The sequence below is a fragment of the Schistocerca nitens genome, chromosome 5, assembly GCF_023898315.1.
Source record: "Schistocerca nitens isolate TAMUIC-IGC-003100 chromosome 5, iqSchNite1.1, whole genome shotgun sequence".
Classification (NCBI taxonomy): Eukaryota; Metazoa; Arthropoda; class Insecta; order Orthoptera; family Acrididae; genus Schistocerca; species Schistocerca nitens.
The window spans coordinates 298,347,160-298,372,678 of NC_064618.1; the positions used below are offsets into that span (position 1 = coordinate 298,347,160).

Genomic DNA, 25,519 nt, shown 5'->3' on the forward strand with positions numbered 1-25,519 from the left:
GAATCCTTACCCAATCTGTTACCCCCGGAAACCATCCTTGTAACCATTGATGCCACTTCCTTATACACAAATATCCCGCATGTCCAGGGCCTCACTGCGATGGAGCACTTCCTTTCACGCCGATCAGCTGCCACCCTACCTAAAACCTCTTTCCTCATTACCTTAGCCAGCTTCATCCTGACCCACTACTTCTTCACTTTTGAAGGCCAGACATACCAACAATTAAAGGGAACAGCCATGGGTACCAGGATGGCCCCCTCATACGCCAACCTATTCATGGGTCGCTTAGAGGAAGCCTTCTTGGTTACCCAGGCCTGCCAACCCACAGTTTGGTACAGATTTATTGATATCTTCATGATCTGGACTCACAGTGAAGAAGAACTCCAGAATTTCCTCTCCAACCTCAACTCCTTTGGTTCCATCAGATTCACCTGGTCCTACTCCAAATCCCATGCCACTTTCCTTGACGTTGACCTCCACCTGTCCAATGGCCCGCTTCACACGTCCGTCCACATCAAACCCACCAACAAGCAACAGTACCTCCATTATGACAGCTGCCACCCATTCCACATCAAACGGTCCCTTCCCTACAGCCTAGGTCTTCGTGGCAAACGAATCTGCTCCAGTCCGGAATCCCTGAACCATTACACCCACAACCTGACAACAGCTTTCGCATCCTGCAACTACCCTCCCGACCTGGTACAGAAGCAAATAACCAGAGCCACTTCCTCATCCCCTCGAACCCAGAATCCCCCACAGAAGAACCACAAAAGTGCCCCACTTGTGACAGGATACTTTCCGGGACTGGACCAGACTCTGAATGTGGCTCTCCAGCAGGGATACGACTTCCTCAAATCCTGCCCTGAAATGAGATCCATCCTTCATGAAATCCTCCCCACTCCACCAAGAGTCTTTCCGCCGTCCACCTAACCTTCATAACCTGTTAGTTCATCCCTATAAAATCCCCAAACCACCTTCCCTACCCTCTGGTTCCTATCCTTGTAACCGCCCCCGGTGTAAAACCTGTCCCATGCACCCTCCCACCACCAACTACTCCAGTCCTGTAACCTGGAAGGTGTACACGATCAAAGGCAGAGCCACATGTGAAAGCACCCACGTGATTTACCAACTGACCTGCCTACACTGTGATGCATTCTATGTGGGAATGACCAGCAACAAACTGTCCATTCGCATGAATGGACACAGTCAGACAGTGTTTGTTGGTAATGAGGATTACCCTGTGGCTAAACATGCCTTGGTGCACGGCCAGCACATCTTGGCACAGTGTTACATCATCCGGGTTATCTGGATACTTCCCACCAACACCAACCTATCCAAACTCCGGAGATGGGAACTTGCTCTTCAGTATATCCTCTTTTCCTGTTACCCACCAGGCCTCAATCTCCGCTAATTTCAAGTTGCCGTCACTCATACCTCACCTGTCATTCAACATCATCTTTGCCTCTTCACTTCCACCTCGACTAACATATCTGCCCAAACTCTTTGTCTTTAAATATGTCTGCTTGTGAGATGTCTGCTTGTGTCTGTATATGTGTGGATGGATATGTGTGTGTGTGCGAGTGTATACCTGTCCTTTTTTCCCCCTAAGGTAAGTCTTTCCGCTCCCGGGATTAGAATGACTCCTTACCCTCTTCCTTAAAACCCACATCCTTTCGTCTTTCCCTCTCCTTCCCTCCTTCCTGATGAGGCAACAGTTTGTTGCGATAGCTTGAATTTTGTGTGTGTGTTCGTGTTTGTTTGTGTGTCTATCGACCTGCCAGCGCTTTCGTTCGGTAAGTCACATCAACTTTGTTTTTAGATATATTTTTCCCACGTGGAATGTTTCCCTCGGAATGTGGGAAAAATATATCTAAAAACAAAGATGATGTGACTTACCGAACGAAAGCGCTGGCAGGTCGATAGACACACAAACAAACACAAATATACACACAAAATTCAAGCTTTCGTAACAAACTGTTGCCTCATCAGGAAAGAGGGAAGGAGAGGGAAAGACGAAAGGATGTGGGTTTTAAGGGAGAGGGTAAGGAGTCATTCCAATCCCGGGCGCGAAAGACTTACCTTAGGGGGTCTGTATATGTGTGGATGGATATGTGTGTTTGTGTGCAAGTGTATACCCGTTCTTTTTTCCCCCTAAGGTAAGTCTTTCCGCTCCCGGGATTGGAATGACTCCTTACCCTCTCCCTTAAAACCCACATCCTTTCGTCTTTCCCTCTCCTTCCTTCTTTCCCGATGAGGCAACAGTTTGTTGCGAAAGCTTGAATTTTGTGTGTATGTTTGTGTCTGTTTGTGTGTCTATCGACCTGCCAGCGCTTTCGTTTGGTAAGTAGAAATTTATTTCACACATTAAGGTTTGAGGTCCCTTGGTGGTGTAACAAAAGTAAGTTTCTAAAACACTGCAGTTGAAAAATATGGCCATTTATGTTATGTATTTTGATATTCGCAAACACACTCATCAAAACCTGTATGGTACTTGCCTTTGATGTAGAATTATGGAATTTGACATGAAGCAAGGTTTCACAGTACAACTAAAGCAAAAAAACACAAAAATTGTTAATTTGTAGTCATCTCAAATGAAAAAAAAATAATTTTTTGCCATTTGTTGTCCGACTGTCTGTCTGTCTGTCTATTAAAACCCATTTTTCTCAGGAATGGGTAGAATTATCAAGTTGAAATTTATGTCACATACTAATACCTATGGTCTCTTGATGCTGTAAAAACATTATGCTTCTAAGTCAATGCAGTCCAGAGATATGGCTATTTATGTCACATATTTTGATACTTGAAAACTCACCATCAAAACCCTTTGAGCTAGAATTATGAAATTTGGCAAGAGGCAGGGTTTAACAGTAAAAGTAAATTAAAAATCTGAAAAGTGTTAGTTTTTAATTATGTCACACAAAAAAAGTATTTTTTTGTCATTTGTTGTCTGTCTGTCCACCTGTCTGTTAAGATGCCTTTTTCCCAGGAATGGGGTTATATCAAGTTGAAATTTGTATGACATACTAAGACCTAAGGTTCCTTGGTGGTGGAGTGAAAGTAAGCTTCTAAGTCAACGCAATCAAAAGATGTGGCCATTGATGCCACATGTTTTGATACTCGCAAATTACTCATTAAAATCTATGGGGTAGTTCTCATTGGTCTGCAGCTTGTGGTCTTGCAGTAGCATTCTTGCTTCCTGCACATGGGGTCCCAGGTTCGATTCCCGTTGGGGGTCAGGGATTTTCCCTGCCTCAAGATGACTGGGTGTTGTTGTATCGTCTTCATCATCATTGTCATTCCTCCCCATTATGGTCGGAGGAAGGCAGTGGCAAACCACCTCCGCTAGGACCTTGCCTAGTCGGTGGTGCAGGTCTCCTGGATTGTCCCCTATGCTCCTTGGATTATGGGACCTCATCATCAGCAATTGCCATTGACCTAGAATCGTGAAATTTGGCAGAAAACAAGGTTTCACAGCACAAGTAAAGGAAAAAAATCCAAAAATTGTTAATTGTAATTAAATCACACAAAAGATTTCTTTTTTCATTTGTTATCCAAAGTAAAACTTAAAATCAAAACTTTCTCAGAAATTTTGGAATCCCTGGGACCAATATCTTGCCAGTATCAATGTTGATAACAGGCAAATATTGTCGAGATTCTTGATTGCCAGGATGGATGAGCTGTCTGTATACATAATTAAATGTGCATAGAACCTTCAGAGTGCAGGTTGTACTCACATCTGGCCAATTTTTTAACTAACAAATAGATTGGTTGATGAGGAAGTTTTGTAGGCCCAGGAGATAGGTGCAAGGTTGCCTGACTGCAGTGCCAGGCCGGTACGAGCTGCCACTGCCCGGAAGTCATCGTGAGCTGCCACCGACATCCTGACCGAACTAAGATGCAGCGTTTATTGATTAAGAAGCTGATAAGAACAGATTTTTTGGTACAGAGTTAATGTTTAAGGGACATGAAGGAAAAATGCAGTAAAAGGTCACACAGGGAATGTGACTCACGCTGGACTGGTGCTCGAGTTGGGCAGCCAGTAAGTGGCCATAGCTCCTGTCAAACTAGTACTGCAGTTGGGCAGACTGGGTTGTATGGTAGCTCACAGCTCCCATTATTGCCATGAGGTGTCACTCCAGAAGTGGGGAACGGGTGACATTCAGCCTCCAGAGAACTTTCCTTCGTTGAAGAGTTCCTAAGATGTATGAAAATGGTGATATTCAGTTAGCTAACATTGTTATCTGAATTTTAATCATAACTCTATTCAGCGGCCCATAAACAAAATTACTGCTATGCCAGACAAGTTGTGTGACTGTAGATACTTAGTGCTATCCACACCAAGCTGGGGAAGGTTGTTTTTATTATTTATAGATGCCTCAGGCTGTGGCCTATGAATTGTGCCCTCCTTTTTGTCAAATTGTACCAGAAATTTCTTCTCTCCATGACACAACTCATTGCCTTTTCGTTAGCTATTGCATCTACCTATCTATCCCCAACCTTATTCAGTAGCACCAAATTTCAAAAGCTTCAGTTCTCTTTTTGTGCATACTCTTTATTTTCCATGTTCCACTTTCATACAAGGCTACACTCTGGACAAACACTTTCAGAAAAGAAGTAATAACACTTAAATTTACAAGAAATGTAAAAACTTCTCAATTCCATAAACACTTTTCTTACTAATACCAGTCTTCATTTTATGCTCTCTCTAAATCAGTCATCATCAGTCATTTTGCTGCCAATATAGCAAACTCATCCTCAGCTTACCGAATGAATTTCATAGTGAAATGTTTTAAAAGGAATTTATTGTTCAAAAAATTAAAAAACTTTGACTAAGCAACTTTCATATAGAGTAACATGTGAGGAAACATGTATGCAGGTAAGAACTATTTTTACAACACAAGTAAACTGGTATAACTAAATAGCAAATCACAATTCTATTATTGCTTTGAAATATGCTCCTGTTTCAGACTGATGACTCAATCACTACAGCCCAGGTGGACAGTCTACACCTTCAGCTGATGAATCGAATAAATGAGCAAATGAGCCAATTACAGACAAAACTGCAACAGCAAAAGAATGCAGAAGAACAAGAACGATTGCGCAAGATTCAAGAAGAAATGGAGAGAGAAAGAAAGCGCAAGGAGGAAGAAGAAAGAAAGAAAAGAGAAGAGGAGGAAAATAGAAGAAAGTGAGTAACAACATTTCTTAAAGTGAATGCACAAAAAAGTATTACATTTCATGTTAAAGTACCTCCTATAATTATGGAAAACTCACATATAGATGAAGGGAATACAAGAGTGAACGAAAAATCTTTGTTTCAGAATATCTCAACAAGCAAAGTTTTTACCTGTTGGTAATGCATGTGATTGTTGTGAGGAAAAATTCTGTGATTATTAGTAAGATTATTGCAGATTATGCAGTTATGTCTAATTTAATACTATTAGAAAGAAGTTGCATAAATATTCAGTCAGATCTTGATAATATTTCAAGATGGTGCGAAGATTGACAGCTTGCTTTAAATGTTCAAAAATGTAAAATTGTGCACTTCATAAAATGAAAATACATAGTATCCTATGACTAAAATAGCACTGACTCACGTTTGGAATCAGCCAATTCATATAAATGCATGGGTGTAACAATTTGTAGGGATATGAAATGGATTGATGGGTTCAGTCGTGGGTAAAGCAGGTGGTAGAATTCAGTTTATTGCCAGAATACTGGAGAAGTACAGTCAGTCTACAAAGGAGATTGCTTACAAATCACTCCTGCAACTGGTTCTAGAATATCGCTCAAGTGTATGGGACCCATAAGAAATAGGACTTACAGGGGGTGTTGAATGTATACAGAGAAAGGCAACATGAATGGTCACAGGTTTATTTAGTCTGTTGAAGAGTATCACAGAAATACTGAAGGAACTGAACTGGAAGATCTTGAAGATAGACATAAACTATCTCAAGAAAGTCTATTAATGATGTTTCACGAATTGGCTTTAAATGATGACTCTAGGAATATCCTACAGTCCCCTACACATATCACGTAAATAGGTATCGTGAGGATAAGATTAGAATAATTACTGTACACACAGGGGCATCCAAACAATTATTCTTCATGCGCTCCATACGTGAATGTAACAGGAAGAAACCCTCTGTCATGCACCTCATGGTGGTTTGCAGAGTGTAGATGTAGATGTAGAGAAGTATGTGATGAATTTTGGATTGGTTTGTGCTCTTTTTCTATTACTACCCACGTGGTATCAGTTTCCTGTTTTTCGCTCTCTTCTTCTTCTTCTTCCTCTTCCTCTTCCTCCTCCTCCTCCTCCTCCTCCTCCTCCTTCTATGTGCTCTTTTGTTTGCACCTTTCCACCATATTGGTTTTCTGACTAAATTGATGTTCCACCAGTGTTTTCTTGAAGAATCACTACACTTTTGTGTGGTATTAAAACTTGCAAATGTTATTGTATGCTGAATATAGTCCCACACACAGCTGTTAGAGCTGTGATTTGGCAAAAAGCATATTAAAGAAATATTTGAAATTATGAATCACAAATCTGACTCTGTGTAATAGATAAAAACACACAGTCTAATAATTACATGATATGCTGATGTTCTGACAGCTTTGAATAAGAATTAGCATGTTAAATAAAACATGGTCTGGGTTTATTTCTCGCAGATCTTCATACCAACACAAAAACATGGGAATAAAATTACAAATTGCAACAGCTTTGAGGCACATTTGTTTGTTGTCCACTCGTGATAATAACAATTTGATACTGTTACTTTTATCTGTTGATACATTTTTTAACCTACCAAAATAAGTTTTGATTTTTGTTGTGTCTATTAACGATATTTCAAGAATTGGCTTTAAATGATGACTCTAGGAATATCCTACGGTCCCCTACATATCAAGTACATAGGGATCGTTCTTATCCCCTGAAAACTTACACATTTCTCTTAATGAAAATTTTACAAATTGATTTGTTGTGCAATAAGTATTTTCACTGAGTTTTATTATGCCTTTCATGCAGGATAATATACATACATGTGAAATGAGTCAAAGTATAATCATCAAAGTGAAGCAGGTCATGGAAACTGATTTAATACTTTACTGCCATTGAACTAATATAAATTATTTGTAATTGCCCAAGCAAATGTAAAGTAGTAGAATAAATAGAAAAGTCACTTTTTTTAGGAGGTATTGGGAGCTGGTGCTCTTCCATGATGTTATTGGCTGTTGTTTATCTCTCTTGTGAATGTTACTATATCTACATGGCCACATTGATATGGCTGTTATGGTAGAGCTCTAATTACGATAAAAATTGCTACTTGTCATGTAGCTAACAGGAGTCTTGAATCAAGATAGTTAGATAATCTGTAAGGGGAATAGCTAATGAGATATGTTGTTGATTTTATTCTGAATATATTGGACTCCTAAATTCTTGTTTTATGTTGATGGGACCTTGTTGAACACCTTGCCACCAGAATACCAAACCTACTCTGAATCATAGGAAAGGAAATAATTACTACAACCAATATTTTTCTCTATTGTGCATTATGGTTATGTAAACCACAATTTAAGTGAAACTGTTTATTATTATTGTTATTATTATCATTATTTGCTTAAAATAGCATCAAAGCATAAATACACTAGGAAGTAAGTGTAGGAATTCCAAGATCATTGAAGAGGCCTCTAGGAGATGTGTGCTGGGAAACTTGGTGAAAATAAGACAGATATAAACAAAATACAAGGTGATAAAGCAAATTGTGTCCTCATAACAGGACATTGGTTATTCATTAGTTGTGATCAATTTATGGTCAGAGTGACGCATGTTTCCCTGTCTCTTCTCCTTTGTAACAGTAGGCATTTACTCAGATTTTGGTAGTGTTTCTACTGGCTTAATGTCTTACTAAGCTCAAAATAAAACAAATTAGCTTCAAACAATATTATGAAAAGGATAGATCGCTATGTACCATAAGGATGATACCTTCGAGTTGCAGACGGTCTCAAAGAAAGGACTGTTACACAATGAGATTCTGACCAAAGCCCCTTCATAAAGGAAAACACACACATTCATTCACACAAGCAGGCACACCTCACACACACATGACCCCTATCTCCAGCCGCTCTGGCCAGAATCCAACTGTGTCCACTATGAACCATTGAACTGTAGGAAAGGAAATAAAAAAGTTGTATACTTCTCTATTGTGTATTGTGGTTGTGCAGACCACAAATTAAGTGAAACTGTTCTTATTTGTTGTATGCATCAAATACCATCAAAGAGTAAATGCACTGAGAACGAAGTGTTGAAATTCGTAGATCTTTGAAGAAGCCTCTGGGAGAAGTTTGCTGGGAAGCACGCCATGGGGTCATACACCTGTGGAAGACCCAGATGCAAGACCTGCCCGATCCATCCACGCAGCATTTCCTATTCTAGCCATGTCTCAGACTTACCCTACTCCATCAGAGGCTGTACCATGTGTGAAAGAAGCCTACCATATACTAGCTATGCAGCAATTGTTTGCTTTTTATGTTGGTAAGACTGTCAACTAGCTGCCCACCAGGTTGAATGACAACTGCCAGATGGTAGCCAAGAGCAAAGTGGCACAACATGCAGCCAAACATAACATACTCGATTTTAATGACTGCTTCTCAACCCAAGCCATTTTGATCCTCCCCTCCACCACCAGATTTTCTGAACTGCCCAGATGGAAGTTACCCTTACAACAGGTTCTCTGTTCCTGAAATCATCCCGGCCACAACTTATGGTAATCTCGTATCCCCACAACCTCCACCCAACAGTTTCCACCCACTCTGTCCTATCACCTCCTCCCAATCCATGTTGTCCCTTCACCTTCATTGTGTGCTGCTGTCTGACAATGCAGTTTTCTCCTCTCCTTTCTGCTCCTTGTCTCCCTTTCCCTCTCCCCTCCCCTACAGCCTCTCAATGCTACATGTGGCAGCCTTGTCTGACTACCATCTAAACCTTACATTTTGCTCTAGGGTACACTGAATTTTCTTCACCTACTCATACCCTGCAGCCCGGCCCCCTTCTCCACCCCACTCAGGATTACTGCTTCTGTTTGATGTGACAAAGCTGCATTCTGGCCAGAGCAGCTGGAGATAGCAGTCATGTGTGCTTCAGGCATACTTGCTTGTGTGAATGAGTGTGTGTTTTCCTTTCTGAGGAAGGCTTTAACTGAATGTGTAACAGTCTTTTTGTTGGCCTCTCTGCAACTCTGTGTGTCATATTTATGGTAAGTAGCAATCTATCCTTTTCGTAATATTGTTGATATTCCAACCTGGATTTTTCATTGTTTAACATATAAACTTTGTTTATACTTGCTATAACCACTAGATATTCTTTTTGTGTTAAATATTTCATGGGGAACATTACCTCTCCTGATGTTGTGAAGATCATATTAATATTATTGAAGCTATTTGTAACAGCTTTTCCGAGACATTCCATAGCTGTATCTAATGAGCCTGACATCCCCATCTTTTAAGTAAAAGTTACAAAATGCTTGTTAAAAAGTTTTACAATAATGTACACTTCTGGTGCCAACATATCAGTTACTGTTAAGATATCTGCCCGACCTATGATCAACATAACATACATTTTCCTGTCTCTGTTCTACCATTCTCCTCCTTCGCTATACCCATGCTGTCTTTATTTTGTTACTGTACTTGGTGGGACTGTGTTCTGCTCATAATAAATTTGTGTATATGTGTGGAGTATGTCTAATAATGAGCTAGCTGACAGATACAATTCCTTTTTATCTCACAAGATACCTTTACTCTAATTTCAGATAAAGACAAATTTATTAATAAATATGCTTTATTTGTTGACATGGCATACATTTTCCTCTATGCACCACTCCAATTCGTGCCTTTGAGAGGTTTCCTAAAATAGCCAATTTTTGGATTACTGATTACCCTCCTAAATTCAAATTTAGTAAATTTTCTATCATTATCAGTATTATCATTTAATATATGCAACTGCATGTCATGTTCTTACAGGCCATTGACTAGTGGTTTTGATTAGATCTTTTTATAAAGATATTATCAACATCTATTTTCAAGCAACTCACTACCAACAAGCTCCAGTCGGACTTAAAGCTGGAATTGGGAATCTCTATAGTTTCAAATAAAAATCAGTTACATGATTTGTAATTATTCCTAAAAATTGTACAATAATCTAGACAGAAGGATTAAAAATTCTCTGCTAACAATGAAACAATTGTAATTTTTGTTTTCATTGTGCATCATTTGCTAAAAATGTAGGTGTAACTTTTATGTGATAAATATCAATATAATCATTTTGATGCTAAGCTAATAGTGTGAGATAAATGGCAACTGTTTATCATAACTGAGGAAGCAACATCTTCTTTAAAAGTACCAGCTTTTCTTTTGGTTTTGTTATACCAACATTACCTTGAAAAATTACACATGATTTGTAGTAGTGTAATGATAGTTAATTATTAATGCAATTTTAAGCTGCTTCTTCCCTTGAGCATGTTTACCTGTACTTGTTACACTTCATTGAAAGTTTATATTAACTGTTTTCTGCACCCATGATTACTGTATAAGCACATAGAAAAAGGCACAACAGCATGTTGTTTCCAACAGCCACACTTCTCATCATCAAATCCCACTTTGTCATGTCTTTTATTTTATAACTGCTATTCCTCAGTAGAGTGGTACTCTGGAAACATTATGAAAACAATGGTAAAGAAAGGATTTACAAAATGAAAGTACAATCAAATATTATTGTAAAACACTTCATCTGTGTGAAGAAACCTCTGTTTCCAAATTGTAGACTGTTTTTTTATTTGTGTGTGTGTGCGCCTGATGTCACCTTATATGTATGTATAATTGTAATGTTTTTGGGAGAATGTGTAATGCATGTATTTGAAATAATTAAATCTACCTTATATTTTATACCAATAATAATTGTCGTAAGGGCTAAGACACTTTATTACATTTTGTTGTAGTATGGAATTAATTTAAGCATTACACTCTTGATTTCACTGAAATTTTCAGAAAGGCTGAAATGGAGGCTAGGAGAAAGGCTGAGGAAGAAGCAAGGAAAAAACAAGAGGAGGAAGACAGGAGAGCTGCTGCAGCACTTCAGGTGAGTGCTAAAAAAGCTAAATTTTCATTCTTTAGTGTTACATTTTCTGTGAATTACCTGTCATCTCTTTATCAAGTGTTAATCAAATTAATACTGCTTTATGCTTTGAAGAAGAAAAAAATGCTTGTCTTTCGCATAGAGAATTACAAAACATAATTAGTAACAGCCATATAATACATTTGTAAAGAATTCCTCTATATTTTTACTTTAGTACTGAAGAAACAGTTGCAGATATTTTTCTGTACATACGTTTCCTTTAGGTGGCAGAAAATCAACTGATTCTTTATTACTTCATATACACATTGAGGAAATTGGTGTAATTATCCATTGCTGTTAGAAACTGAATTTAGAGATGCTAAAAGCACCATTACTATTTCTTGTCTGCTTAAAGTGCCATCTCCCAATGGATTTTTAAGAATCCCCTAGAAGACCCCTCTGCAACTAATTGCAGGAAAGGGTTGGTTTTCTTGTTTGGCACAGGGACAGAAAAAGACAATAATTATGCTCAACATTAAGTCAGTTGTGTCGGAGTTGAAGCTGAAACCTAAAAAGTTTGTCAAGTGTGATAACTCTATTGCCAGCCATTTGTAAGAGTATGTTGTTAGTTATCATATACATTACCATCTGGAGATGACAGTGGCCATGTGTGTGTGTGTGTGTGTGTGTGTGTGTGTGTGTGTGTGTGTGTGTGTGTGTGTGTGTGTGTGTTTCACTACATCTGACAAAAGGAATTAGTCCAAGCTGATAGTATCTAACAAACTTCTTTTGTACATGCCTTTTTGGTTCTCAGTGCCGCCTCTGTGTGGTGAGTAGTAATATATCTATTTCATATTGACAACCCAGGATGGCTTAGTGGCAGTATACATTGCTACTCACCAATAGAGGAGCTGTTGAGTTGCAGACAGACACAACAAAAAGACTGCTTTACATTTAAGCTTCCAGCCAAAAGGCCTTCTTCTAAGGTAGAAAACACACCCATTCACGCAAGAACAAACTCACACATGCAGGACCACTAACTCTGGTCACTGAGTCTAGACTGGAGCAGCTGCACCTGATGGGAGAAGCAATCCATGTATGGAGGGGTTAAGGATGTTGCTGGGGTGGGGAGGGGGAGGAATAGCAGGGTAGGGGTGGGGGAGGGTGTGTTGCTTGTAGGAGCATGCACCTACATGGCGGCGACAGGGTATGGCATCTTGGTGCAGTTGGGTGGCATGAGGGGGGGGGGGGGCAGAAAAGGGGAGAAGTAGTGGAGGAGAGGAGGAACTATTGGATGCATTAGTGGAACAGAAGGCTGTTCAGTGCTGGAGTGGGAGCAGTGAAGGAGATAGGTGGGTAAAGGACAGGGATTAGTGAAGATTGAGGCCAGGGTGTAACAGGAAAAAAGGATATATTGCAGGGAGAGTTCGCACCTGCAAAATTCTTATTGTCGTTATTCCAACTACCTAGAAAATTTTACCAGTTATTGTTTGTGAGATTCATGTCTGTAGTGATATGGAAACTGATGAATGTTATACCTTTTGTAGTTGCTACAAAAGCCAATTCTTGTGAAAACTCAATTTACTGACTAAATTATAGTTCCATCATTAACTACTTAAAATAAATATATTTGCAGAAGCAACTGGAAAAAGAAGCTTTGGAAGATGCAAAGTACCGTGAACAGTTAGAGCAAGAAAAGAGAGACCATGAGCTGGCACTCAGACTGGCTCAGGAAACAAATGAACAGATTGAGGATATGCCTCAACCATCTGCTGCGAGGTAGGTTTCTTTAGCTCAGTGAGGCAAATTTTTAATTCTGTAGATACATTAACTATGGATAAAATTATGGTGTATATGTTCCTGTGAGGGAGTAATGGATACAACTCACTAGTGTCTGTAACTTAAATATATGCATGAAATGAGAGCAACAAGGTAAGTCTTAATCAAAAGACTACAGCATACAACAGTGTCCAGTTAAAGTAATTAAAAGAGCTGTGAAAACAAAGCATGAATTTTTAAAAAATCACTAAACCAGATAATGTCTTTCCCAACAAACCTCTGTTCTGCACATCTATTGTAGAGTGTGCCTTTGGAGTTAGATGCACATCTTCTCAAATTTTTGGTAAACCGATAGATCTTTCTGCTTCTTTCTTTTCTTTTTTTAAATTCAATTAACTGAATGCTTCTTGCATTAATTCCTTTTTATTCATCTGGGCTTCGTTCAACTTCTGGTGTCAACAAGACTTTTGTTTCATTTAAACTAGTAATGAAGCACTCTTTGCCTTTGTAGCAACTTACCGACATACACTATGTGATCAAAAGTAGCCAGACACCCTCAAAGACATATGTTTTTTGTATTAGGTGCATTGTGCTGCCACCTACTCCCAGGTACTCCATATCAGTGACCTCAGTGGTCTTTAGACATTGTGAGAGAGGAGAATGGGGTGCTCCACAGAACTCACAGACTTCAAACGTGGTCAGGTGATTGGGTTGGGTGTCACATGTGTCGTACATCTGTACATGAGATTTCCACACTCCTAAACATCCCTAGGTCCACTGTTTCCAATGTGATAGTGAAGTGGAAACTTGAAGGGGCACGTACAGCACAAAAGCGTACAGGCCGATCTCGTCTGTTGGCTGACAGAGACTGCCAACAGTGGAAGAGGAATTCCAAACTGCACCAGGATCCACTGCAAGTACTATGACAGTTGGGTGGGAGGTGAGAAAACTTGGATTTCATGGTTGAGCAGCTGCTGATAAGCCACACAACGCACCGGTAAATGCCAGATGATGTCTTGCTTGGTGTAAGGAGCATAAATATTGGACGATTGAACAGTGGAAAAATGTTGTGTGGGGTGACGAATCTTGGTACACAATGTAATGATCTGATGGCAGGGTGTGGGTATTGCGAATGCCCGGTGACCACCATCTGCCAGTGTGCGTAGTGCCAACAGTAAAATTCAGAGGCAATGGTGTTATGGTGTGGTCACATTTTTCATGGAAGGGACTTGCACCCCTTGTTGTTTTGCTTGGCACTATCACAGCACAGGCCTTCATTGATGTTTAAGCACTTTCTTGCTTCCCACTGTTGAAGAGCTATTCCGAGGTGGCAATTGCATCTTTCAACATGATTGAGCAGCTGTTCATAATGCACGACCTGTGGCAGAGTGGTTATATGACAATGACATCCCTGTAATGGACTGGCCTGCACACAGTCCTGACCTGAATCTTATAGAAGACCTTTGGGCTGTTTTGGAACACTGACTTCCTGCCAGGCCTCACCGACCAATATTGATACCTCTCCTCAGTTTAGCACTCCATGAAGAATGGGCTGCCGTTCCCCAAGAAACCTTCCGGAATCTGATTGAACATACACCTGCGAGAGTGGAAGCTGTCATCAAGACTAAGAGGGGACCAACACCATATTGAATTCCAGCGTTACTGGTGGAGAACGCCATAAACTTGTAAGTCATTTTCAGCCAGGTGTCCGGATACTTTTGATCACATAATGTAGCTAAAGAATCACAGCAGACCTTTTGAACCCCTCACAACCTTGGTCATCATATATATGTTAAAAATATATTTCTCTGCAAGGAACTGATCCTCCACTGCAGCTCAAGCTGGAGAGTCCTGACTGATCATGAGAAGGAAGTATGGACTACTTGCACCGCTGATAAGTCATACATTTGGTTGCAGTACCTCATACCTACTCCTCTGAGCATTAAAGGTATTCCTCAAGATGTCAAACTTCAAACAGACATCCAGCATGATGCTTCCCCATGCTAGGGCCCCAACATTACCAAAATGGTAACTTTCCACATTGTTAATGTGATTTTATTGGCTACCACTATCCCTCAAGATGTACCGCAAGGATCATTCTGCAAAACCAGAACAGAATTCATCTTAAAGAGCTTGTTACTCTATTCATTCATGAACATTTCTGAATGCACTACTTTTAAATTGAACGATTTTGTCTCTGCACTCCTGTGGAGAGGACACCTGCTGCTGGACATCAGGCACATGGACCAGTACACACTTTTTTGGAAAAACTGCACTTCACTGCTATCTCGGCTGTAAACTCTGCTGAGAATTGTATTCAAAACATCAGATATTGGCTGTGTTGTAGCCTGATCCCTCCTTGGTCAACCTTGCCTCTGGGGAACATTTCCTGTATCTCAAAACTATCACCAAAATCTTGAAATAACACTTTGTGCTCACTCTCTTCTCTTCTTCTTCTTCTTCTTCTTCTTTTTCTTCATCTACTACTACTACTACTACCACTACTGAGACTTAAATGTGCATCTGACAGCTTCAGGGTATGCAATGATTCTATTTCACAAAGCAAAATCCATATGGAATCTCTACAGCATTGTGCTGCTCTCAGTAGAAGTGCAACCATGCCTGACACCCATTGGTCCTTATGAACTGCTTTTTATTGTCCTTGGATCAAATGTTTATTCAAAGCAGAATCTTCTCTTTTTCTATACACAAAGCACAGTTCCAGATAAGGGTAAATATTGACTGCTATCCAGTGGTCACTTACTTTTCCTTTCTTTTTTAATTTTCCTGGTTATGCTTCAATTTTGGACACTAAGGTATGTAAAGAGGTTTGCAAATTAACAGAATTTCATGCCTGAAATGGCTTTTATGAAATCTGATAAGATGAATGGGGAAAGGAAAATGACATAAGATTATAAAACGTAATGATTATGTGGCATAAGAGTGTTTTAACCTTAAGCTATTTCATATAACTGTCTTGGACATTTTACTATGTTTCATTGATGCATGTATATCATCTATTTTTAAATCAACTCAAACTTTTATTTCTAACTATTGTTGTTATTGACTTACAGACTTCTACAGCTGTGTGATATTACAGTCTTCAGATCTCAGCAATGTTTAAAGTAGTTCTCTATACTGGTCATATTTTACCCATTGACACTTGTGTCCAGATGTAGACTAGGAGCACCTTGGTGGACTTGCAGTAACACTGTTTTGATACACATACACCATAATGACAAAGTACATCTATGTCTGTTCAACAGCGTGAGACTTCAGGAGAAAATACACTCCTGGAAATGGAAAAAAGAACACATTGACACCGGTGTGTCAGACCCACCATACTTGCTCCGGACACTGCGAGAGGGCTGTACAAGCAATGATCACACGCACGGCACAGCGGACACACCAGGAACCGCGGTGTTGGCCGTCGAATGGCGCTAGCTGCGCAGCATTTGTGCACCGCCGCCGTCAGTGTCAGCCAGTTTGCCGTGGCATACGGAGCTCCATCGCAGTCTTTAACACTGGTAGCATGCCGCGACAGCGTGGACGTGAACCGTATGTGCAGTTGACGGACTTTGAGCGAGGGCGTATAGTGGGCATGCGGGAGGCCGGGTGGACGTACCGCCGAATTGCTCAACACGTGGGGCGTGAGGTCTCCACAGTACATCGATGTTGTCGCCAGTGGTCGGCGGAAGGTGCACGTGCCCGTCGACCTGGGACCGGACCGCAGCGACGCACGGATGCACGCCAAGACCGTAGGATCCTACGCAGTGCCGTAGGGGACCGCACCGCCACTTCCCAGCAAATTAGGGACACTGTTGCTCCTGGGGTATCGGCGAGGACCATTCGCAACCGTCTCCATGAAGCTGGGCTACGGTCCCGCACACCGTTAGGCCGTCTTCCGCTCACGCCCCAACATCGTGCAGCCCGCCTCCAGTGGTGTCGCGACAGGCGTGAATGGAGGGACGAATGGAGATGTGTCGTCTTCAGCGATGAGAGTCGCTTCTGCCTTGGTGCCAATGATGGTCGTATGCGTGTTTGGCGCCGTGCAGGTGAGCGCCACAATCAGGACTGCATACGACCGAGGCACACAGGGCCAACACCCGGCATCATGGTGTGGGGAGCGATCTCCTACACTGGCCGTACACCACTGGTGATTGTCGAGGGGACACTGAATAGTGCACGGTACATCCAAACCGTCATCGAACCCATCGTTCTACCATTCCTAGACCGGCAAGGGAACTTGCTGTTCCAACAGGACAATGCACGTCCGCATGTATCCCGTGCCACCCAACGTGCTCTAGAAGGTGTAAGTCAACTACCCTGGCCAGCAAGATCTCCGGATCTGTCCCCCATTGAGCATGTTTGGGACTGGATGAAGCGTCGTCTCACGCGGTCTGCACATCCAGCACGAACGCTGGTCCAACTGAGGCGCCAGGTGGAAATGGCATGGCAAGCCGTTCCACAGGACTACATCCAGCATCTCTACGATCGTCTCCATGGGAGAATAGCAGCCTGCATTGCTGCGAAAGGTGGATATACACTGTACTAGTGCCGACATTGTGCATGCTCTGTTGCCTGTGTCTATGTGCCTGTGGTTCTGTCAGTGTGATCATGTGATGTATCTGACCCCAGGAATGTGTCAATAAAGTTTCCCCTTCCTGGGACAATGAATTCACGGTGTTCTTATTTCAATTTCCAGGAGTGTATATGAGAAAATAGGGTCTTCTTTATAATTTTTTTTTACTGACCATACTAGTGGCAGTTTTCAAGAATTTGTTTCCATGGCCATTGAGATAAAGGAATATGATATAATAATATTAAATAAGAAACCATTTTATGACACAATCATAACCAACTTTGATCACAGTGGTGATCTTCAGATGCTAAAAGCAGTATTTGGTGAACACATGTTCATAGATAGTCAAACTGACCGTTTGCCAGTTTGATAACACATGAACATGTTCAAAAAATGCCACTTTTACTTACTTACTTTACATATCTGGGTCACCAGCTACACTGCATATTTGCAGTAATCAGCCACATGGATGGCTTTGTCGTTTGCTATGATAAAGTCTGTCACTATGCAAGTTTTACCTATTTTTGGGTATATTGATAGATGTTGATGATCCTGTGTTACACCAGACTCACAAGAGTCACTCTCTTCGTACCCCCATTTCCTCAGGTTGGTTCTGCACCATGTGATACCAGTTTGTAAGCAGTTAAGTGCCATCCAGGCTGGAAATGGTGGATGATTCCCAGCAGCCAGATGTTCCTTGGGAGTTATTAGTGTCTGATTAATACAGGTTTGCCATAAATATTCTCACTATATTTCATTTGATTCATCTTATGAATTGGTTATTCACATAAAACATCACTGGGACTTTAATCACCTGTGCTGTATTTGGTTGCTGTATAGCGGGTGTCTGTGATCATCAGACTGTTTTCTCCTTTTGAACTCAGCTGCAACTCTCCTTCTGATTGTGGCTGGAGCTATGCTGACAATGGGGTGAAATTGTTGAACTGGCGTTGGTTTTAGACAGCCAGATAACTATGCACGCAGTCTCATTATTGGCACATAGATATATATGATGTATTTGGTGTGTGCAGAGTTGTACCATGCAGCTTCTGCATGCTCTGGTGCAGAGAAACATAGTGCAAGTGCCATTATTCTGAAACTGAACTCCTCATTTGATGCTGGTTGGTTTTTGCATGATATTATTCCTCAGCCGTACTTTTCCCTTAACGTTTTTTCCATGCGTGTGAAATTTCGAGAGTCCTATGAAGTTGGATACCCAAACATGTTGATAAGTCATCATGGTTCAACTCCTGATCCTGCCACATTACTTTCAGTTGTCTGTGTGTGTCTTTATTTCTGAGGTTGAAGGCACACGCCAGAGTTTTACAGTGATTTGGCTTGGGGAAATGTTCTCTATAGTAGGTAACTAAGTCTTCAGGAGTCTACATAAGTTTCCCTTCCACTTCCTCAAATGATTTTCTTTGTGCAGTCATGGCAGTATCATTGGCGTATATAAACTGTCTCATATCAGTGTTTATAGGCTGGTCATTTGTATGGTTGTTATATAAAATTAGTGACAGAACACGGCCTGGAAGTAGGCCATTCTTTTGCTTTCCCTCGCAGCTATTCCTCTCATGTAGTGCCACATAAAAACATCTGTTTTGTGGGAGACATTCCACAAATTTTGTCATCCGGAAGTCCTCAGTCATGTTATAAAATTTAATGAGCAGCTGTTGCTGCCTGACAATCTCATAGACAGCTGAGAGGTCTATAAAAGTGACTCCAGTTATCGGGTTCCATTTCAAGCCATCTTTTTGTGTTGGGTGAGATGGAGTATTTGGCCACAACATGACATATGAGGCATAGATTCTGTTAGTTCTGTTATGACTTTCGTCTCTGTTGAGCCAAAAATTCTGTCATGGACCATACTTTCAAATGCATGGTAGACATGATGAAGACGAGACACAGGCCTGAAGTTTTGTGAATCCTTAGGTTCTTTCCCTGGTTTTAGAGGGGCTATCACCTTGGGTTTTCTCCAGAGAATGTGCATGATAGTGATACCACTGTCAATTAACTATACACTCAATTTTAGGGCAGCAAGCCCAAAATGCTTTATTTGTTCAGTGTGGACATCATGCAAGCCAGCTCTGCACTTGGTGGGTCAATCATCTTAACTTTTCAATACTGAATGGTCTGGCAAAGATGTCCACTTCATTACTCATGTCATGTTGAATTTTCACTTTAGATAGTATTTTCTCTTCTGTCAGTAGGTATCCCAATGAGATCAGGTTCTGGAGTTACAGGTTTGTTGCAGATACTTTTCACTAACTTCGAAGCTCACCAGTTATTATGCTTCGTCTCAGTTTAGACTATCTTTCCATTCACACTGTTGATACTGCTTGTAGAAACTCTTCACCTGTTTGAATAGTGTTTTCTGAGAAAGGATCATCATTGAACATTGATTGATACTGCTCTAGAAGTTCTTTAGATCCTCCTTCAAGGTCCACAATCTATTCAGTCCTGCTGGCCCTCAGCCTGTATTTCCTGTATATATTTTTTTACTGGAAGAACGAAGTTAACAGACAAATTGATACAATGTTCCAACAGCACAATTTCTTGGTCCAGTTCTTCTTTAAAACTCTACCATCTTGCTTTTTTAAAGCTGAAGAGTCTTTTAAAGGGAAATATTTTGTGTATGATAGCGGCACTATTGACATCTGAAGGTGGCTATTGTGGCAGACACTGCCTATGATTGTGCCATAATGAAGTGATTGTGTCAAGAAATAAACACAACCTTATAAAAAGTCAATCACTGTCTTCTGAAACGAAATTTCTTTTTATCCAAATTCCTGTTTAATTTAGTTACCGTGTTCTGCTGAGTACTGATGGAAAATTCAGTTAATGAATATGGTGTAAATAAATGTAACAGGTACTCCTTATTTGCTTCCATTCTGAACTGCCCTTGGACCACATACAACATTCCTTCAAAATTTGTAATTATTGTTAGTCTGTTTGCAGAGTGATTTGATTCTTAAGATAGAAATTTGTTTTTGGATGTAGTAAGCAAGGTTTTGGTAGGTGGAAGTGCTCTGCCCCCTATGATTGTCTCTTGTGTGCATGACCTTGCAAGAGCAGTAGGGAAGATTTTATCACAGCTAGTGAGAGTGGAAAAGTGAGCATAAGAGATCTACAACTGCTTTTGGCCAATAGCTCATCAAAATAACTTGCCTTTGCGTGTTTCCTGGATTGTGTACAAAATTCGTACTCCTTTAGAGCAAACTGTCCCTCCTGAAATGTGAGATTACAATTTATACCACCTATAATCACTGGACAAATTCAGGCCCTGGATGTTTGTTTTCTCTGTGCCTATAAGACATACTATCATACTGTTACAGGTACACCTAAAAGGATACCAAGTTTCTGTCCGTGACAGACTATTTCTCATTTAGTTACAAGCCATCACAGGCCATCAGTTCTCATCAGCCCCTTACATGAGTATGATTCTATATGCATTTACTAAGAGTGGATACATAGCTGAACACCCTGCATGGTTTGTAACTCCCAAGGAGTTTGTCTTCAGTCTTGATAATGTGAACCTTTGGATCACTGTGGCATCCTATTTTTCATTCAGTGTTCATGGTGTAAGTTAATGGTTTGTTTTGAGCATTTCTTGAATGTAGACAATGTCCTTTTTGTGAAGTGTAACACATACATTCCATAGAAGGTTGATCTCTCCACCTCGAAGACACTCATTTTCTGTCACCTTCCTGGTGCACATGATGAGTCATTAGCAGCTAATATTTTTCCTGTCCTAATCATTAGCACAACACTTTCAAATGAGCCTTACTAAAGGCTGAACTTGTGACCTCAGTCATGGGATTCCTTGTGAGAGGTAGCAAAGCGGCACTTTTGACTGAGACCCTGCAACTCGGCAACCCAAGCATGATACAATTCATGGGCTGCTGCCTTCACTGTTAAACTCAGCCCTTGAGGAAATAACATGAGCAGATTGGTGGTAATAAGCTGTCAGTAAGGGACACATTTCTTGAAATGAGAGAAAAAAGGGTTCCTGAAGCAGATGGCAAAGTGATGCTATAAATGCTTCTTGTAGACCTCCCTGCCCTCGACAGACTCGTCATAAGGTGGGGAAGGGAGGCAGATGGGCTGGCAGTTGCTGTGGCTTTGCCAGCAGTCTGGTCATCAGCCTGTTCAACATGGCCATGTGTCCCTGCAGTTGCAATTCCAAATGCCAGTGGAATTCCAGCTTCTGCTGGAGTAAACGTTGAAGCACCACCTCCACATGTGCACCAGTTGTCATTGTCAAATTGGCCAGAAACAAACATGAAAGCTCAACTGCTGTTGTTGCCACTTGTGTAGTAATTCCAGACAGAAATAAGAATGTACACAAAGTTCTAAACATTTTAATGTGAACGCAGTTACAGTATTTCATACAAGTCAGGATACAAGCTAAGTCGAGTACACGATACAAATCACAGTTCACCGCAAGAGTGGAGTCCAAGTTACTGCAACAAAATAAAATAATGCAATGAGATAGCATGCTCTCTGCTCCAAGGTTATATGAAGTTAGTTTCTTGATTGGTGAGTTGAGGTGATGCTGACCATTAGCGGTGCACGCAGGTCCTGATGTGGTGCTGTCATCTGATATCTGATCAAAAGCATGAGGATGCACAAGATAATGGAAACCACTGCATTAGAGATGCATAATGTGTATCCAAAGAACATGTGGTCTGTAACTGGAAAAGTGTCATGATGATCTCTCCATTGGCAAAAGATTCCAGAATAGATCTTTGGGAGGTGACCATGAGAAAAAATGTTGAATAACCAACGAAAGGATAAAATTCTACGAGTTGGGGCATGGAACTTCAGAAGCTTGAACATGGTAGGGAAGCTAGAAAATCTGAAAAGGGAAATGCGAAGGGTCAATCTAAATATAGTAGGGGTCGGTGAAGTGAATTGGAAAGAGAGACAAGGATGTCTGGTCAGCTGAATATAGGGTAATAACAACAGCAGCAGAAAATGGTATAATGGAAGTAGGATTTGTTACAAATAGGAAGGTAGGGCAGAGAATTTGTTACTGTGAACAGGTCAGTGACAGCGTTGTTCTTATCAGAATTGACAACAAACCAACACTGACAATGATAGTTCAGGTATACGTGCCAGCATCATAAGCTGAAGAAGAAGAGATAGAGAAAGTATATGAGGATATTGAATGGGTAATACAGTATGTAAATGGAGATGAAAATATAATATTCTTGTGGGACTCGAATGCTGTTGTAGGGAAAGGAATAGAAGAAAAGGTTACAGGAGAATATGGGCTTGGGGCAAGGAATGAGAGAGAAGAAAGACTGATGGTGTTCTGTAATAAATTTCAGCTAGTAACAGCAAATATTCTGTTCAAGAATTTCAAGAGGAGAAGGTATACTTGGAAAAGGCCGGATGATATGGGAAGATTTCAGTTAGATCACATCATGGTCAGACAGAGATTCCAAAATCAGATACTGGATTGTAATACATACCCAGGAGCAGATATAGACTCAGATCACAATGTAGTAGTGATGAAGAGTAGGCTGAAGTTTAGAAGATTAGTCAAGAAGAATCAATACGTAAAGAAGTGGGATGCAGAAGTTCTAAGGAATGACGATTTATGCTTGAAGTTCTCTAAGGCTACAGATACAGAATAAAGAACTGCTCGGTATGCAGTACAGCTGAAGAGGAATGGACATCTCTAAACAGGGCAATCATGGAAGTTGGAAAGAAAAACAAGGTACAAAGAAGGTAATCTCAAAGAAACCATGGGTAACAGAAGAAATACTTCAGTTGATCGATGAAAGAAGAAAGTACAAAAATGTTCAGCGAAATTCAGGAATAAAGAAATACAAGTTGCTGAGGAATGAAATAAATATGAAATGCAGGGAGGCTAAGATGAAATGGCTGCATGAAAAATGAGAAGAAATTAAAAAAGAAATGATTGTCAGAAGTACTGGCTCAGCATACAAGAAAGTGAAAACAACCTTTGGTGAAATTAAAGACACGGGTGGTAACAGTAAGAGTGCAATAGGAATTGCACTGTTAAATGCAGAGGAGAGAGCAGATAGGTGGAAAGAGTACACTGAAGGCCTCTATAAGGGGGAAGAAATGCCTGATGTGATAGAAGAAGGAACAGGAGTCGCTTTAGAAGAGACAGGGGATCAAGTATTAGAGTCATAATTTAAGAGAGCTTTGGAGAACTTAAGATTGAATAAAGCAGAAGGAATAAATAACATTCCATCAGAATTTTTAAAATCATTGGGAAAAGTGGCAACAAAATGACTATTCACATTGTTGTGTCAAATGTATGAGTCTGGCGACATACCATCTGATTTTCAGAAAAATATCATCCACACAATTTTGAAGACTGCAAGAGCTGACAAGTGCAAGAATTATTTCACAATCAGCTTAACAGCTGTTGCTTACAAGAATAATGTATAGAAGAATGGAAAAGAAAATTAAGAATGTGTTAGTTGATGATCTGTTTGAGTTTAGGAAAGGTAAAGCCACCAGAGAGACAATTCTGACATTGCAGTTTATAATGGAAGCAAGACTAAAGAAAAATAAAGACACATTCATATGATTTGTTGACCTGGAAAAAGTGTTCAACACTGTAAAATGGTGCAAGATGTTCAAAATTCGGAGAAAAATAGGGGTAAGCTATAGGGTGAGATGGGTAATATACAATATGTACAAGAGCCAAGAGGGAATAATAAGGGCGGATGGCCAAGAACGAATATGTGGAAAACACTGACAAGGAGAAGGGATTGGATGATAGGACACATCTGTTAAGACGTCAGGGAATGACTTGCATGGTACTAGAGGGAACTGTAGAGGGCAAAAACTGTAGAGGAAGATAGAGATTTGAATAAATCCAGCAAATAATTGAGGACGTAGGTTGCAAGTGCTACTCTAGGATGAAGAGATTGGAACAGTTGAGGAATTCATGGTGAGCTGCATCAAGCCTGTCAGAAGACTGAAAATACTGGAGTAGGATGTGGCAGGTCTTGCACCTGTGTCTTCCACAGGTGTAGCACCCATTCGGCAAGGGATTGGAATGGAAGTGGTATAGGAATGGACTGGGATGTTGTGTCGGTTGAGTGGGGAACTGGACAACAGAGTTTTACTTTAGGAGGGATGGGAAGGAGCTCGGATAGCATGTACCACATTTTTGGGCGTGATGATAGGTAATCAAAGCTCTGGCAAGGGATATTATTCATTTGCTCCTGACCGGAACAATATTGGGCAACGAGGGGAGGAGGAGGGGGGAATGCTCCTTTACAGCTGATTGTTGGGCATGGTTGGATGAATAGGTATGTGACACTGTTGAGCGCAACATGGGTGCTTCGCAACTCATGCCATCTGGATCCTTCCCTCAAGCAAGTGTGTTTCTGAACTGTGTCAACAGGAGCTCTCCTTGCAAGACATCCTTCACCCCCATAATCTTCCTGGCCTCAATCTCCGCTAACCCACTGACTTCACACCCTCTACCCAACAGTTTATCCTGTCTCTGTCCTGTCACCCTCCAAGCCCATGCCTCCACATCACCATTGCATGCCCCACCTCACTAACTCTGGTACCCAGGTGTTGCGTCGTTAGCCTGTGTACATGACACCACTTCCTCCCACATTCTTAGCCTGCCCACCTGCTCTGCTGTCTTCCACCAATCTGCTAGCTCTTCCTGTTTCTTTCTAAACCTGCTGAACTGCTCTCTCTCTCTCTCTCTCTCTCTCTCTCTTTGTGTGTGTGTGTGTGTGTGTGTGTGTGTGTGTGTGTGTGTGTGTGTGTGTGTGTGTTTTAGCTGATTAGTTGATATAGTGAAGCATTAATAAGATCATGTCCCTTCATTGTAGTGTTTTAAAAGTGTATAAACAAATTCACAATAGTCATGAAACAAATGTGATCATTGTGTATGAGCAAGATTCGTGTCTGTCTTTTCAGCATTATGTGCTACTTGAACTAACTAACAATAATCAGAAAACAAGTGTTACTAATGTCTGTGACCAGGATTCCTGTCAATTTTTTCAACACTATGATCTAGTTTTACTAGATAGTTTAACCAATGT

The 25,519-nt window shown here is 40.7% G+C and overlaps 1 protein-coding gene across 4 annotated transcripts in view; it reads left to right on the plus strand.

Annotated features, from left to right (window-relative positions):
• Nucleotides 1-25,519, plus strand: part of LOC126259235 (myosin heavy chain 95F) — a 399,009-nt gene that overhangs the window by 344,694 nt on the left and 28,796 nt on the right. For all 4 annotated transcript variants that reach the window (XM_049955854.1, XM_049955856.1, XM_049955853.1 and 1 more), the window contains 3 exons: nt 4,968-5,188; nt 11,038-11,128; nt 12,741-12,883. In XM_049955854.1, coding sequence (XP_049811811.1) covers nt 4,968-5,188; nt 11,038-11,128; nt 12,741-12,883 — 455 coding nt within the window. The remainder of the gene's footprint in view (nt 1-4,967; nt 5,189-11,037; nt 11,129-12,740; nt 12,884-25,519) is intronic.